This window comes from Bufo bufo, chromosome 1 (genome assembly GCF_905171765.1).
Source record: "Bufo bufo chromosome 1, aBufBuf1.1, whole genome shotgun sequence".
In the NCBI taxonomy this organism is placed as follows: domain Eukaryota; kingdom Metazoa; phylum Chordata; class Amphibia; order Anura; family Bufonidae; genus Bufo; species Bufo bufo.
This window is the reverse complement of record NC_053389.1, coordinates 215,893,056-215,910,112: the sequence shown is the minus strand read 5'-3', so window position 1 is coordinate 215,910,112 and position 17,057 is coordinate 215,893,056. Positions and strand designations below refer to the sequence as shown.

The 17,057-nt window shown below is 42.0% G+C and overlaps 1 protein-coding gene across 5 annotated transcripts in view; it reads right to left on the bottom strand.

Annotated features, from left to right (window-relative positions):
* Window positions 1-856: 856 nt before the first annotated feature.
* Window positions 857-17,057, bottom strand: part of PLEKHA4 (pleckstrin homology domain containing A4) — an 81,722-nt gene continuing 65,521 nt past the window's right edge. The window contains exons 12-24 of one of the 5 annotated variants that reach the window (XM_040434993.1): window positions 12,531-12,611; window positions 11,117-11,266; window positions 8,708-8,806; window positions 8,473-8,581; window positions 8,254-8,363; window positions 6,597-6,695; window positions 6,203-6,272; window positions 5,949-6,049; window positions 5,686-5,865; window positions 5,090-5,455; window positions 4,671-4,765; window positions 4,408-4,514; window positions 857-2,681 (exon numbers count right to left, since the gene is read on the bottom strand). In XM_040434993.1, coding sequence (XP_040290927.1) covers window positions 2,194-2,681; window positions 4,408-4,514; window positions 4,671-4,765; window positions 5,090-5,455; window positions 5,686-5,865; window positions 5,949-6,049; window positions 6,203-6,272; window positions 6,597-6,695; window positions 8,254-8,363; window positions 8,473-8,581; window positions 8,708-8,806; window positions 11,117-11,266; window positions 12,531-12,611 — 2,055 coding nt within the window. In that variant the 3' untranslated portion in view covers window positions 857-2,193. Of the gene's footprint in view, window positions 2,682-4,407; window positions 4,515-4,670; window positions 4,766-5,089; window positions 5,456-5,685; window positions 5,866-5,948; window positions 6,050-6,202; window positions 6,273-6,596; window positions 6,696-8,253; window positions 8,364-8,472; window positions 8,582-8,707; window positions 8,807-11,116; window positions 11,267-12,530; window positions 12,612-17,057 lie in introns of those variants that run through there. The other 4 variants (XM_040435001.1, XM_040435010.1, XR_005779456.1 and 1 more) reach the window with 4 other exon arrangements.

The window sequence follows — 17,057 nt, the reverse complement described above, 5'->3', positions numbered from 1 at the left end:
TCATTTTTTTTTTTTTGGATAGTTAGATTCCTTATAGGGCGATATAGGAGAATATAATAGTCTTACTTACTTTCATGCGGCCGATTCTTTATAAAACAAAAGTTTTATAATATGTAAATGAGGGCTCTACCAGCAAGTAGGGCGTCTACTTGCTGGTAGCCGCAGCAGCAATCCGCCCCCTCGCCGTGTTGATTGACAGGGCCAGCCGGGATCTCCTCCTCCGGCCGGCCCTGTCAGTATTTCAAAAATCGCGCGCCTCTGGTCATTCGGCGCAGGCGCTCTGAGATGAGGAGGCTCGTCTCCTCAGCACTCCCTCAGTGCGCCTGCGCCGATGACGTCTTCTCTTTCGGTGATGTCATCGGCGCAGGCGCACTGAGGAGACGAGCCTCCTCATCTCAGAGCGCCTGCGCCGAATGACCAGAGGCGCGCGATTTTTGAAATACTGACCGGGCCGGCCGGAGGAGGAGATCCCGGCTGGCCCTGTCAATCAACACGGCGAGGGGGCGGATTGCTGCTGCGGCTACCAGCAAGTAGACGCCCTACTTGCTGGTAGAGCCCTTATTTACATATTATAAAACTTCATTTTATAAAGAATCGGCCGCATGAAAGTAAGTAAGACTATTATATTCTCCTATATCGCCCTATAAGGAATCTAACTATCCAAAAAAAAAAAAAAAAGAGTTTTGTGGGGTGACAGAAACCCTTTAAAGTGTCTTGTGGCGTTCCTGCCTTCAGGGTCAGTGATGTTGTGGTGGCACCGTGGCACAAGTGGGACTTAATAGCTGGAAAGTGGTTTTGTAAAGGCAGATTGCTGTTTGAGCATAACAATGTATTCTCAAATAAAACCCATAATAAATGACCACATACTTTGTTGATTTATTTGCATATTACAGTTTTGCATAAATATTACAAAACAGTATAAAGCTTATAAACACATTCCTTTGTATGTCTGATTTTTCTCCTTTATATAAAGGTTAAAAAAAATAATAGCAGATCTCAGCAGTTACTATTAAAAAACAAACAAAAAACTGCTAATACGCATATAAGGAGAATGGTGAAGGAATGGTTAACACAAAGACAGTATTAACAATACTATTAATAAGGCAGTAGATTGGTCTACTACAGTATTTGGCTTTAACAGCAAATAAAAAAATAAAAAAGTAAAATAAAAGGTTTACAACCTAAAAGGATGAAAAGGGCACTCTCCAGGTATAGTATGCTTGTATGTTAACATTACACAGTCCTTTCACAAAACGGCAAAAGGATAAAAAAAAAAAAAAAAAAAGTCAACACTACAATATATTAAAAAAGGGAAAGTGAACAGACCACTCGGAGCACATTTTCTTTTTAGAAAACAAAAATATACAGGGTTTAAGATGATAAAATAAGCTGGCTATATCATTGGCTTGGTTGGTCTTTCTAGAAGGATCTGGAAAACCTTTATGCATCTCCTCCTTTGTCTTGGATGGCAGTTACATACCAGGCATACAACGTTGTCAATGTTGATGCAATGACCTCCAGGAATGATTGGCAGATAGAACTTAAAATTAACCAGCAAAAATAAAATAAATGATCCTTCATGTCCTTACTACTCTATATAACAGAGTGTTTAAGCATTTTTGATACAGTATATTGTTACCTTAAGTGACTATGGCTGTCTTAAGGAACTGCAACTATTTCCACACATAATAGTGAAAAGCCCTTCAAATTATCCAGTCTACATATTTCACAGCTTAGCCTTCTATATATGCAGAATTTAAATTCTCTCATCTAGTGCAACTGTGCTTAGAGGAGCGTTAATAACAGCCCAAATGACCATCTGCGCAACCACTAATAAGTATAATGTAGGATTCGTCTAACACTTTACAAGTGCTTCTGCATGATCAGGAGCCACCAACTTTCCATGTTCCTATAACACGTTCCTCTCGCTTTCATGGCACTTTCTCCAGGGACATCTTTATCCACATTTGTCTAGTCTCACCTTCTTTACACTGTCTATGTACACCTATTTACACTCTTCTTTACAGCTCGTCTTTCATTTACACTTTGTTCCAAACCCTTCCATCTCATTTTCCATAATTCTACATAATATGCGCCACCATGATACAAGACTTCCTTTCTCTCTCAAGATCAGTCTCGTCTTCTCATTGTCCATTTAACAAAATCACACTGGTCCAAAGTTCTCTGATGATTCTAGAAGCTGGACTGAAGGAGTGTGATCCGGATGGGTTCCCTTTCTTCCTTGCAAAAATCAGTGACTTTGCTCATACTCAGTGGGTTATAATGCAAGTCCTCTATGAGGAAGTCATAACTTGCCACCTGTCCGTTACACTTGGGTAGAGCAGGGCTGTCTTGTTTTGTGACTGGGCCATGTTCTCTGCTGTCTCCCTGCTTTTGTGCTGTCCAGTTCTCATAGTGTAGTAGATTGTCTGAATGCCGATTGATGACCTGGTCTTTGGTCCTGTCAGGACTAGAGGCTTCTTCAGAACAATGCTGGTGGGGCTCATCATTCTTTGTGTAGTTTTTTTCCTTTTGATGTAAACTGGTTGATGTGGTCTGGCAATGGTCTCTGACTTCACGCTGCTTGTTACTCTGGGAATCTCTCAAAAAGTCCCATGGATACACTTCATCTGATGTGGAGACGTCACTGCTTGTATCACAGTCATCAGCTAAAGCTTTCGCTGTAGAGAGAGTACAAAGGAGTCAGTCTGAATGCCAATCTTAATTCTTTTCTGACTAGGGGTTATTATTTCCAGTCCATTTATAAATAATTGTATTATAAATACAAAAGCTACAGGCCTATAATGTAATCAGACATAAAAGGCAAAAAAAACAAACAAAAAAAACAACATTCTAGTACATGTCAAACATGAGACAGAAGGTAAATCTGCTCAAAATGTAGATTTCCCTGATCATTAATGGTGTATGGACAATTCTTTTTTTTTACCGGACATTAAAAAAATACACAACTAATAGTGAAGTAATAGCTACAGTATTTACTCCAATATAAATACAAATAAAGTAGTAATAAGTGTGTCTTGTCAGAAAATACAGTGTCAAGATATGAAGACCGTGAATTCACTAATACAGAATATTGTAAACTCACTGAACAAATCTATACGTCACTGTGTAACCATAAAAGATTATGTTTATTGGTATGCATTAGAAAGCACCAACACATGGTATAATAATTTTTTTTTTTATAAAAATAAAAACGGCAAGAGAGCAAACCAGCACCCAATAGGTAAACTTGGTTAACAATGTTGCCAACCAAGGAAAAGGTAGAGTGCATGCTCACCTTGTCATAACCATAGAGCAGTTCAACGCTACCTCCATGAAATAAAATTCTGATCTTATGTTGAGTCGTCTAACCATATAAAAAGGTCCTTGCCTTTACTTTAGAGGGTGTTTTCCCATTAAAAATATTCTACATTTTCAAACCAGCACCTGGATATGCATACTTTTGTAATAGCATGAATTTAAAAATGTATTCTAGCTACTGAGTTATTCAACGAAATCTGTGTAGCACCACCTGCCCTTTTTCTAAGTTCTGCTAAGTTCCATCCTTCAACCGCCACCCTGGAGGACACACACCCTGAGAAAGTGCAACCCCCCCCCCTTCCTCCCGAGTTGCCAGCTTGATATAAATCTAGCAGAGCAATTACATTACTGAACGGGCAAATCGCTGGATCCATGTGAGGTACAGGGCTGGTTCTAAGTTTATTAGAAAGAGGTTGTTATATTATGTGATGTCCGATTTTCATTTTTTTACATTACTCATGGGATAACCCCTTTAAAGTGAAACAATTCTAAAAATATGGTTTACCAGCAATAAAAGCAAAGCTATCAGGTTGTCCACTGCAGCCAGTCACTGGGCTTGGTGTTAACGAGTTATCATTACCACAGTCAAGTAAGCAACGACTGGCTAGAAGAACCACAGTGCCGGCACTGGATCTAACAGGGGAGTAATGCTATTATCATTTTGTCAAATTCCAGGATAACCTCGCCTTATTTCTTGGTAAACTAGGAATATCCCTGCTGTACCCCCATAGGGACCTGTGAGGGGTAGAAGTCTAGGTACGTGGACAGGGGGCCTCCACCATTAGGAGCTCTCCCTGGGCTGAGGTTATAGGACAGGGGTAGCTATAGGGACAAATATCCCCATACCCCAGGTTACCAAGTATACTGGATGCAATTATAGGATACACCATTCTGTTTTCATATTATTTGCGTTATAACAAGTGGACCCAAGTGGGATCCTTTTTAAGGTATACCAATAAAATTATTGTTTTAGGGGTTACTCTATATGCTGGAATTGTATTATCATTTTGTGCCATTTCTTACTGTCGCCTCCATTTTTGCTGAAACTGAACAAAGGAAGACAATGTAATAAAGACATCCAGTCACCTGTGATTATTTTGCCAAGCTCGGAGGCCTCAGATGCAAGCGAATAGGACAGGCTGACGATCCGTTCTCGCTGCCCTTCCTTGGAGATGGTGTAGCGTTCATCAGGACTAAAATGTTAAAAGCACAAATTACAGGAAAGCAAAGTACAGGACACATGTTCTCTCTGAAAATCATACCAGTAACAAAAATCACATGCAGATCTACAGTGTTGTATCTAGCTGTTCACATCAATATGTTCTTCGTATCAGTAGACATGAAAGTACCTGGTGGTTTTCAGTCTGTCCCCCGTTTTTGGCAACCCTTCCACTTCTTCGGGCAACATTTTCACAGTTGCGCTGGTTTCTTCGCCTGATCTTAGCTGAAATAAGAGAAGTGATTTAATATTCACACATATGCCAACACACCACTCAGAAAGATGCCATTTAATGGAGCAAGACAGCATGCATCTATCTCCCAAATACTCAACAACGCCTAACATACTAAATCCACATGGCTAACTTCTACCAAACACATAATACAGTGTCTCATTCCTGGCATACATAGCACTGTGAACCTCATGCCAGCCTAAAACCCTTACAATTACAAATCACCCTAGCCCTCAAAACACCCCGGGGGATGATCATGCAATGCAGCAAAGAAGCAATGGCTCTAGCATGCAAACAATACTTTGTTTGAAGCTTACCCCCTGCTTATTGTAGCTGCCATTGTGCATATCTTTTTTCAGTTGCATGCAGGCAGCAGTGACAATTTTACTGCTTGTTCTTAATGGAGGAGTCACCTTTACCAACGGAGAGATCTCATGACTTGTTACTGAGGTAACCTTTTCAGTCTGTGGCTCCATAACAACACTGTAGGTAGGGTCCTCGGGCATTGCGTCCGGTGAGGACCTTCTTGCATTGACACCTCCAGTCTTTCCATGAAGTGGTGCAGATGTGTTGCTAGGGTAAAAAGACGCAGTGACCCTCACCAGTTTTGCTTTCCTCTGTTCTGTAGGAGTTTTATCCACAGGCTGAGAGCTTGTTGAAGAATCCGAGGAAGAGGATCTCAGCTGCAGGATGACGGTAAATAGAAATTAGTAGAGATCTACACGTTTATCCCGCTTTCCCACAGTATCAGCAGTGGTGGCATCTGGCAGTTACGCATGTCCTAAGGATAGGTCATCAATTTTAAAAGGATGGATAACAGCTTTAAAGCTCTGAATTGCTTGCACATTATTCACAAAACAAGATGTATTTATTGTACATATGGACTACTCAAGCTGAATTATGAACTACTCACCCTGCCCCCTATTGGACCTGTTGCAGACCTCTGGGAGTTCTGACGTTGTGCTGTAACACCAGGCTTAGGTTTCTCATGAATCTGAGCCTCCTGATGCCTTCGCATTCTCTCCATCTGCTCCTCAGCACTCATTCTTTGCTTCCGAACTGTACCCATCTCTGGGACATTGGGTGGTGATGCCTAAAAAAAATAAGAGAAAAAAGGGTCAAGTTTTCAGATCTAAGTTGTAGTGAGGACAAATATGCACAGAAATCAATGCATACCTTTGGCTCTAGGGTCATCTTGTGACCTGAAGGTATGGGTACTGGGCATGAAGAATGAACTGGTCGAACATCTACCACATCCTTGATAGGAAAAGCAGCATCTGAAATACAAGGAAATTAATGAGATGACTCATTATAATATGCTGTATAAGTGTTGTCTATAGGACACCCTAAACTTGACATCTGCATATTTATAGTCCCTATATCTGTCAATTCCATTTCCTATGGTTCCTTATTGATAATAAGTAACTTACCACTGGAGGTACTCTGTGACTGTGGGGCTGCTGTAGTCCCAGGCTCCTCAGATACTCTATCTTGCTCATTCTAGAAAAAGATGACATCAATATTGAGCATCATAAACCTTATCTTAGATGCAAATGGAGTGATCGAACATAAAAACCTGTGCAAAGGAAAAGTGGCGTTATTGCCCATAACAAAGAATTAGGTCTAAAGCGCTTCTGAAAAATGACACGTGGAATGTGATTGGTTGGCAGCTACTCCACTTTTAATACATCTCCACAATTATACTAATGTTTGGCAGATAGTAAATTTTCTGGAAAGCAATTTCTTAAAAATTATATATTTATTTTTATGGATCAGATAGGTAGATGATTAAGATAGATAATTTTTTATTAGGTTTACACTAACCTGTTCACTGACCGCCCCTCTAGATAGTCCTTCAAGCTCATTATTGGAGGATTGGTGATCTTTGGGAAGAGGAGGTCTGGGAGGAATGGCTTCAGACTCCTTTAAAAAGAAAAATAGGTGTAAGTTTCATATCTATGATTTACACTTAAATGTAATACTGGACAGGAATAGAGCAGGAGGATCTGAGCAGCTTGATATAATAGGAAAACATTCAGCAATATTTGTAATTCATACATTTCTATCCTCGTTTAAGGAGGCGGTCCTATCAGTGATTGACAGCTATCTGTGTATACACAGTCATAGAGGGAAGGCTGTCATCACTGATAGGACCGTCTCCCTGACGTCAAAGCCCAGAATTAGCAGGAATTTAAATGTAAGAATTACAAATATTGCTGAATCTTTTCCCATATAACTATATCAATCTGCTCAGCTCTTCCTGCTCTATATCATCATGCCTGTAGCTCAGACACCATATTCCTGGTTGGTTCCCTTTAAACAATAAAATGTTTGACCTTCCCAAGGGCTGATCCTCTTAGTCCAAACATATTTAAAGTAACATGATTACCGCAAAGCAAATATTTTATTCATTTTTTTTTTATGAATAGGATTCATCCTCAGTTACTAGTACAATATCAGTTGTCTCTCTAAGGCTACTTTCACACTTGCGTTGTTCTTTTCCGGCATAGAGTTCCGTCACAGGGGCTGTATACCGGAAAAGAACTGATCAGGCATATCCCCATGCATTCTGAATGGAGAGTAATCCGTTCAGTTTGCATCAGGAGGTCTTCAGTTCAGTCGTTTTGACTGATCAGGCAAAAGAGAAAACCGCAGCATGCTACGGTTTTCTCTCCGGCGAAAAAAAAAACTGAAGACTTGCCTGAACGCCGGATCCGGCATTTTTTCCCATAGGAATGAATTAGCGCCGGATCCGGCATTCAGAATACCGGAATGCCGGATCCGTCGTTCCGGCATGCGCAGACCGGTAAAAATGTGAAAAAATGTACAAGGCGGATCCGTCGGTCCGCATGACAAGCGGAGAGACGGATCCGTCCTTGCAATGCATTTGTGAGACGGATCCGCACCCGGATCCGTCTCACAAATGCTTTCAGTCAGCGGCAGATCGGCGGATCCGGCGGGCAGTTCTGACGACGGAACTGCCCGCCGGATCACACTGCCGCAAGTGTGAAAGTAGCCTAAATGGTAATGAATAGGTGAGGAATATATTACAAAAGCCTGCCAGGCATCATACTTATCGTAGTAGAAGCACAATAGAGAATACAGATATCTGCATAATGTGCTTACCACTAGGGGGAGCAAACAGCATATGTATTCATACAGTTTGCATTGAATACAATAGAAGGAGTAAAATCTTTATGCAGTCAGCTCCCCTGGAGGGTGCAACGGGCAAGGGCTTTAACTGTCTAACAGGAAGCAGCAGAGTTCCTCTATGTAAGCAGGGCACAAGGCTGTGTATACTACCCAATAAAAAAGGCAAAAATATAGGTATGCCATATAAAGGTGGCACATGTGAAAACTTTGAGGCCATGGTGAGATGAGGTCCAACGAAATGTATGCATACGCTTTAAATAATGCAAGAGAAGGCATGCTCCGCATCTATGGACTGAGACAGAAGGGTAGGAAACGTAGGTTTACTTACAATAGGACTTTTGTCTTGGTTAAAGGGATTCAATCCAGACTGATGGTATAGAAAACTCCTCTGGAGGTTTGCAGGTGTCTCACTGGCAGGTGAGGGAGGCATCATCATTGCTGCATACATAGATAAAATTATAAATCATTATAACTCAGTGAAGAAATCAGGAAAATATATCAGGGGTGGGGGCGGCTCACAGAATGGGAAAAAAGTGGGTTTAAATACCAGGGTGTCTTGCAGGATCAGGAATGATGTGAAAGTTGGTTTTGTTAAATCTGAGGCCAGATATGATGTCATTGATCATCCAAAGATCTCTCTGGGCTGCTGCCTGGTCCTAAGGAGATAAGAAAGCCATTTAACACACCAAACATTTGATATACAGTAGACGTGAATATATAGGACAACTAAAATGGGAGGTATAAGAGGCAGGAGTCCGGCTGAATATGGTGTGCTTATTTACCTGGGGGTGTCCAATTTGACTGACACGTTCTAATGTCTCCCTCATGGCATGCAGCTCATTTTCCAGAATTCTGTATTCTTCCCATGCGCGGTCTCTGTCCTGATTAAGAAAATGCAAAACACAAACATTGCTATTTCTTCATGACTTTTCTTAGTAATGTCAGCTTTCTAGGTAGGTTTTAAAACCGTAGTATAAATATGCGGCACACGGAATATTCTTTGCAATTAAAAGGTAATTTTATTTAGTGATTTTCACAATAAAAAGGTTCATGATCCAGTTTATAGGAAATTAAAGGGATATCTGGACCACGATCCAGATATCCCTTCATCTCTGACCACAAACTCCAAGCTGCTGAAGAAGGTCCATATGGACCGAAAAATCCGGCTCACATATGGATAGTGGTTACACAACATTTAATTTCCTATAAACTGGATCATGAACCTTTTATTGTGAAAAATCACTAAATAAAATTACCTTTAAATTGCAAAGAATATTCCGTGTGCCGCATATTTATACTACTGCTCGATGACCATTGGGTCTTTGCTGGCACCGGGAAGAGCATAACAGTGTGCGGTACTCCATTCTCCAATATATTGGTTTTAAAACCGTGGCACACACTGTATATTGAAATTTTAGGCGCAGTGGTTGGGACAAAACTAACATCCTATAACAGGACCTTAGTGTGGTGAACCACAGGCACACATCAGTGTTTGGTCAGCGATTTGCATCAGCGATTGTGAGCCAAAACCAGGTGCGGTTGAGAAACAGAACAGGAGAAAATCTTTCCATTATACCTTATCTCTGTGTATCCCTGTCTCCACTCCTGGCTCACGATTGGGGTTGAGCGAACCCGTGGAAGTTCGGGTTCGCCCGAACTTTAGGTCAAAGTTTAGGCTCGGGACCCGAATTTGACCTTAACTTCACCCCGAACCCAGACCCCATTTAAGTCAATGGGGACCCGAACTTCACTTTATCATTTTCCGTTATAACATTGTTATAGAAGGTCCTTCCATCTTCATTCAGCTGGACTTGCGGTGACATCACCGCGCTTACCACGTGGTGAGCGCGGTGACGTCAGCACAGGTCCTTTTGCAGGTACTGAAGAAAAGATACCGGCTGTGCGTTCAAGTGGATGAGGTGAGGTTTTTTTTGTTTTTTTTTTAACCCCTCAATAGACATTTTATTTAGCATTCTGTTTTAAGAATGCTATTATTTTCCGTTATAAACATTGTGACACAGTGAGGGGTTGTGTCTGGTAAGGCAGGTATTTTCCTCCCAGCATGTGCGGCTGGGCTGGTTTCCAGCCAGGTGAGGTCAAATACCGGACCGGAGTTTAAGTGCCGGTCCGGGTTTTGGCAGCACCTGGCTGTTCTTAAATAGGCAGCTGGGCTTAGAATTAAGGTCTCTGTTTTTGGAATCTGAGGCTTTGTGCCGTGCTGGAGGGCTGAGAGCCGCATGCTGGGGAAACAGGCCCCCTAAAACCTGCTGTGGACTACTGAAGGCAGAACGGCCAGCAAGGTGACTTGTGTTATATGCACTTTCCATTGTGTGTGAATTAACACCAAGACTGCAAAGTTACGTGCTGTTTTGTGCAATTGCCTCAAGTGTGAATAAACACAGACGTTTTAAGTTAAGAACTTGTATTTTGCCTCTGTACTGCACCCGCTTACCCTATCTACCAGAGCGAAACCCCACACGAGGTTATAACGGAAAAAAATAACGTCACCCGAACACCGAACCCCAGTGAAAAAGTCTGCGTTTGGGTCCGGGTACCCGAACTCGCAAAGTTTGGTACGAACCCGAACTTTGCAGTTCGGGTTCGCTCAACTCTACTCACAATCACTGATGAAACACTGACTGTGTGAATAAGGCCTTATAAAGAAATGCTGTGTGGAAACTTGTCCAAGACGCATAAGAATGGAGTGCCTGGACAGTTTCAAAACAAAAAATTAACGCTCAGTAGTCCCACCGTTTCAGTGCCGCAGCTCCAGTTACAGCCAGACAGGAAGAGATGAAGGTTTCATATATACTGTAGTGATCATGCCGGCTGATCAGTGGCCACATGTGCACGAACAGCATGTGACCACTGAGCTGTTCATTCGCTGTCACCTCAGACTATTGTTAGGCCGGCAGTGGTCATGATGATATATTTAGAGAGTCATCCCTTCTGGTCTGGCCTAGATGGTCCTGGAATGGTGGGACTGTTAGAAGGAGAGTGCCTGTTTGTGTTGAACCAAATTTTTTTACAGGTCTCACACATCCCCTTTTAATTACATATCTTGAAAAGTTTCATTTCTATGTTTGTTAGTTCTTAGGAAATTTAACAACTGTTCAGGGTTTTTCCATTATCTATATGCCAATACAGGAATTCCATAGGTAAGAATTTCCTTGTCATGAGTGAAGACTTACCAACGACAGATCACACAGCCTGGCCCTCACATACACCAGGTCATCCTGCAGGAGCCTCTGCTGGTACCAGATGTTCTCAATCACTTGTTCCTGTCCCTGGAACTCATCAAGGTGTTGATGAGTTAACTGTAGAGCATCCTCCAACTTTTCCTAATACAAAAATACCAATTAACGTGTGAATAGGAATAGTACACGTCATGTCGATAAATGTACATTTGGATGGGCAGCTTGAGAAATGGTAAGATGTAAATTGGGTATTAAAGGAAATACGTCAGCAGTTATGACAATGCTAAACTGCCCACAGGTAGGGGAGAGCCCACCCTTGTGGAGATCTTGTTTTCTGGAGTAGTGTGAATGTGAAGTTTATATCTCCTACATACAGGGCCAGATGTACTGTTCTATAGCCGAGGTCTGGTGATCACTACCACTATGTGGTGCATGGCTATGCCACGGACACCACTGCAAAAGGAGGGCTTTATGCAAATACAATACGGATATGCAGATATTGGATAGCGGGAAGCCCAATCCTCCAGGAGGCCAACATGGTAAATACTGAACATGTTCATTAGCATTTCTGAATCTGTTATTGCCATTGGTGTTCTCTATAAAACATGTCCTCTTATGGGTACATGAGCATTGGAAGTGAGAAAATTTGCTCCACAGAATATTGTCATGAGCCCCTTCAGAAACAGCATGGTAGAAACAATGGAAAACAGAACAAACCCCCAAACCAAGCACTTCTATATGAGCTTTCATTTTGTATTCTGTTCTTCATATATGGAAGCTGTGCTGTGATTGGTAGCTATGGGCAACCAAGACAGTTTATCTTTTAGTCAGCTTCATCAAGCCTCCCCATTATCCCCCAGTACCTCTTTCTTGGCTTCAAAAGCATGCAGCCGTCTCCAAAACCCCCATAGTTTTGTATGGAGTGCGCATGCTCAAGTGCCGATCCATGCAATCTCCTCAGAGCAGTGGATTGAGGAGCCTTGTACTAGTGACCGGTGGGGCCCACTGTGATCTAACATTTATCACCTATCCACAAGGCAGATGATAAATCTTCATTGTGGGGAAAATCCCTTTGTCCAGTGGGATACATTTTTCTAGAAAAGTGACAAAATAATTGCCCTCAGGAGCGAATCACCTCAGCAAGAGATGGGCTGAATGGGTATCTCCTGCCCATTCCAGGGTGTTGAGCCCAGACCAGAAATGGCAGATCATTGGGAAACCAGTAAGTATTGGAATGGCAGCAGTGGGAGATTGGTGAGGGCAAGTATTTTTGTATGTATTTATTTTTTCAAATAAATAATTCTGTCCCTTTTAAAAAAATAAAAACAATATCATCCTACTGGCCATACCTTTAAATAACAACATTAAAAACCAGATAAAAAAATAAATAAAAACACAACTACAGTACCTTTTCAGCTCGAAGATGAGCAGACTCCTCCTCAATGCCAGCAAGTAGTCTATCCTGACCACACATCTTTGTCAGTAGGACCTGAAATGGAAGTTGAAACTTTTATATACAGCTTCATATAGCAATTCTTTATATTTGTGATGAATTAAACTCACATGTAACATGGAGGAGGGGTTGGGTAGAAACATGTGAAGCAGCAATTAGAGGACCATGAAGCAGCTCTGAACAAAGCAGTTATACATTTCCCAAATGTTCTGCTTGGGAGACGTCTTCCTGACTTGTCAAGATGCAATGCAACTCTTGGCATAAAATAGAACTCCTTCTACACAAAGCTGCGTTAAAACCATCTGAATGCAGTCTTATTTAGTGTTGCATACAATACACAACACAAGATCTTCACTGCAAGACATCTTGCAGAAGCTTAACTTTACAAGAATACAGGGAAGGACACACACAGTGGATATAAAAAGTCTACACACCCCTGTTAAAATGTCAGGTTTCTGTGATGTAAAAAAAATGAGACAAATATAAATCATTTCAGAACTTTTTCCACCTTTAATGTGACCTATAAACTGTACAACTCAATTGAAAAACAAACAGATCTTTTAGGTAGAGGGAACAAAAAAATAATAATAATGTGGTTGCATAAGTGTGCACACCCTCTTATAACTGGGGATGTAGCTGTGTTCAGAATTAAGCAATCACATTCAAAATCATGTTAAATAGGAGTCAGCATACACCTGCCATCATTTAAAGTGCCTCTGATTAACCCCAAATAAAGTTCAGCTGCTCTAGTTGGTCTTTCCTGAAATTTTCTTATAGTCGCATCCCACAGCAAAAGCCATGGTCCACAGAGAGCTTCCAAAGCATCAGAGGGATCTCATTGTTAAAAGGTATCAGTCAGGAGAAGGGTACAAAAGAATTCCCAAGGCATTAGATATACCATGGAACACAGTGAAGACAGTCATCATCAAGTGGAGAAAATATGGCACAACAGTGACAATACCAAGAACTGAACGTCCCTCCAAAATTGATGAAAATACGAGAAGAAAACTGGTCTGGTAGGCTACCAAGAGGCCTACAGCAACATTAAAGGAGCTGCAGGAATATCTGGCAAGTACTGGCTGTGTGGTACATGTGACAACAATCTCCCGTATTCTTCATATATCTGAGCTATGGGGTAGAGTGGCAAGACGAAAGTCTTTTCTTACGAAGAAAAACATCCAAGCCAGGCTATGCAGTGTCCCACTCAAGTGACCGTGGGCGCCACAAACTCATTTTAATTATGTATTAATGTCATGTGATATGCCTGTATTTTGTATTTTATCTCCTGTCATATTCTCCATGTCACAATGTGATTCCATATGCAAATATCCTTTACACAGGCCTAGTCAGGGTGCACTACACTTGTTTCTCCACAAGATGGAGCAGTGTTAGTGTGTATAAATAGCTTAGCTCAGACCTAAGTTAGGCAGAGTGTTGTTGGCTGGTTGAGGTAAATCCAAACCAGTGCAGAAGAGCTCAGGTCAATCCAAGTGAGAGTTCAGTTCAATGCAGTTCTCTCTCATGAGCCTTCAAGAAAGCAACAGCCATGTAGCTGAATATCTGGAGGGAGGCCCCTTACTAGCCTCTCTACTCTGTCTGTCGGCTCCATAGCCCAGGGTTAAGGCCTACAAGTATTCTTCCTAGAGGTGAGCAATCCACTCCTATAGATCGCTCTTCCAGGGTGACCAATGTCTAAACTGCATGCAGCTGAGTATTTAAGGAATTATCACGTTTATGCAAGACAAAGGATTAGCAAGATAGTCATTACCTGAGGACTTATTAGGCACCTTTGTACTAGGTGTAGGAGATAGCTTGGAGCATCTACATCTCCAGTTTAAATCCTGAGGACAGTCAGGCCAACTGTCAGAACAGCATTGGAATAGAAGTTTCAGTATTCAGAAAAGCACCTTTTTAACAAGGATTAGAATCAGGCCGGAGTTGTTACCAGTGTAAGACTTTCATTATTACCAGCCTAGTCTAAGCAGTAGCTTTCTTATGTATTAGAAGAGCCTGTACTTCATTGAGGATTTGCATTTCCCTTTCCCCATATGCATGGGAGATTGAGCTTAATGCCAGATTGTATCAAGAGACGGTTTTAATGCAATGGATGTATTGTAATCAAGAGTCATCTACAGTAAAAGTTCCCTGTTGAGTTTCATCCTTCTTGCCTCAGACTCAGTTCCTCTATTAACACTATAGTAAATGGTTGTACCTCCATACAAAAAGTACTGGCATCACGACTACAAGGGACCCTCCCACTGGCACATTAATACAGACTACCAAGGGCACCTCAGCATGACAACGACCCAAATCATACATCCAAATCAAAAAAGGAATGGCTTCACCAGAAGAAGATTAAAGTTTTGGAATGGCCCAGCCAGAGCCCAGACCAGAATCAGATTGAAAATCTGTGGGGTGATCTGAAGAGGCCTATGCACAGGAGATGCCCTCGCAATCTGACAGATTTGGAGTATTTTTGCAAAGGAGAGTGGGCAAATCTTGTCAAGTCAAAATGTGCCATGCTGATAGACTCATACCCCAAAAGACTGAGTGCTGTAATAAAATCAAAAGGTGCTTCAACAAAAGTATTAGTTTAAGGGTATGCACACTTATGCAACCATATTTTATTTTTATATTTTTTCTTCCCTCTACCTAAAAGATTTCAGTTTGTTTTTCAATTGAGTTGTACAGTTTATAGGTCACATTAAAGGTGGAAAAAGTTCTGAAATGAATCTGTCTTTTTTTTTTACAACACAGAAACCTGACATTTTAACAGGGGTGTGTAGACTTTTTATATTGTGTGTGTGTGTGTATGTGTATGTATGTGTGTATGTATATATATATTATATATATATTAATTACACACAAACTGCTCAAAAAAATAAAGGGAACACTTAAACAACACAATGTAACTCCAAGTCAATCACACTTCTGTGAAATCAAACTGTCCACTTAGGAAGCAACACTGAGTGACAATTTCACATGCTGTTGTGCAAATGGGATAGACAACAGGTGGAAATTATAGGCAATTAGCAAGACACCCCCAATAAAGGAGTGGTTCTGCAGGTGGTGACCACAGACCACTTAGTTCCTATGCTTCCTGGCTGATGGTTTGGTCACTTTTGAATGCTGGCAGTGCTTTCACTCTAGTGGTAGCATGAGACGGAGTCTACAACCCACACAAGTGGCTCAGGTAGTGCAGCTTATCCAGGATGGCACATCAATGCGAGCTGTGGCAAGAAGGTTTGCTGTGTCCGTCAGCGTAGTATCCAGAGCATGGAGGCGCTACCAGGAGACAGGCCAGTACATCAGGAGACGTGGAGGAGGCCGTAGGAGGGCAACAACCCAGCAGCAGGACCGCTACCTCCGCCTTTGTGCAAGGAGGAACAGGAGGAGCACTGCCAGAGCCCTGCAAAATGACCTCCAGCAGGCCACAAATGTGCATGTGTCTGCTCAAACGGTCAGAAACAGACTCCATGAGGGTGATATGAGGGCCCGACGTCCACAGGTGGGGGTTGTGCTTACAGCCCAACACCGTGCAGGACGTTTGGCATTTGCCAGAGAACACCAAGATTGGCACATTCGCCACTGGCGCCCTGTGCTCTTCACAGATGAAAGCAGGTTCACACTGAGCACGTGACAGTCTGGAGACGCCGTGGAGAACGTTCTGCTGCCTGCAACATCCTCCAGCATGACCGGTTTGGCATTGGGTCAGTAATGGTGTGGGGTGGCATTTCTTTGGAGGGCCGCACAGCCCTCCATGTGCTCGCCAGAGGTAGCCTGACTGCCATTAGGTACCGAGATGAGATCCTCAGACCCCTTGTGAGACCATATGCTGGTGCGGTTGGCCATGGGTTCCTCCTAATGCAATACAATGCTAGACCTCATGTGGCTAGAGTGTGTCAGCAGTTTCTGCAAGACGAAGGCATTGATGCTATGGACTGGCCCGCCCGTTCCCCAGACCTGAGTCCAATTGAGCACATCTGGGACATCATGTCTCGCTCTATCCACCAACGTCACGTTGCACCACAGACTGTCCAGGAGTTGGCAGATGCTTTAGTCCAGGTCTGGGAGGAGATCCCTCAGGAGACCATCCGCCACCTCATCAGGAGCATGCACAGGCGTTGTAGGGAGGTCATACAGGCACGTGGAGGCCACACACACTACTGAGCCTTATTTTGACTTGTTTTAAGGACATTACATCAAAGTTGGATCAGCCTGTAGTGTGTTTTTCCACTTTAATTTTGAGTGTGACTCCAAATCCAGACCTCCATGGGTTGAAAATTTAGATTTCCATATTTTTTTATTTTTGTGTGATTTTGTTGTCAGCACATTCAACTATGTAAAGAACAAAGTATTTCAGAAGAATATTTAATTAATTCAGATCTAGGATGTGTTATTTTTGTGTTCCCTTTATTTTTTTTGAGCAGTGTATATATATTTATATTATTTTTTTCTGTCTGTTCTTTATTCATGCCTAAA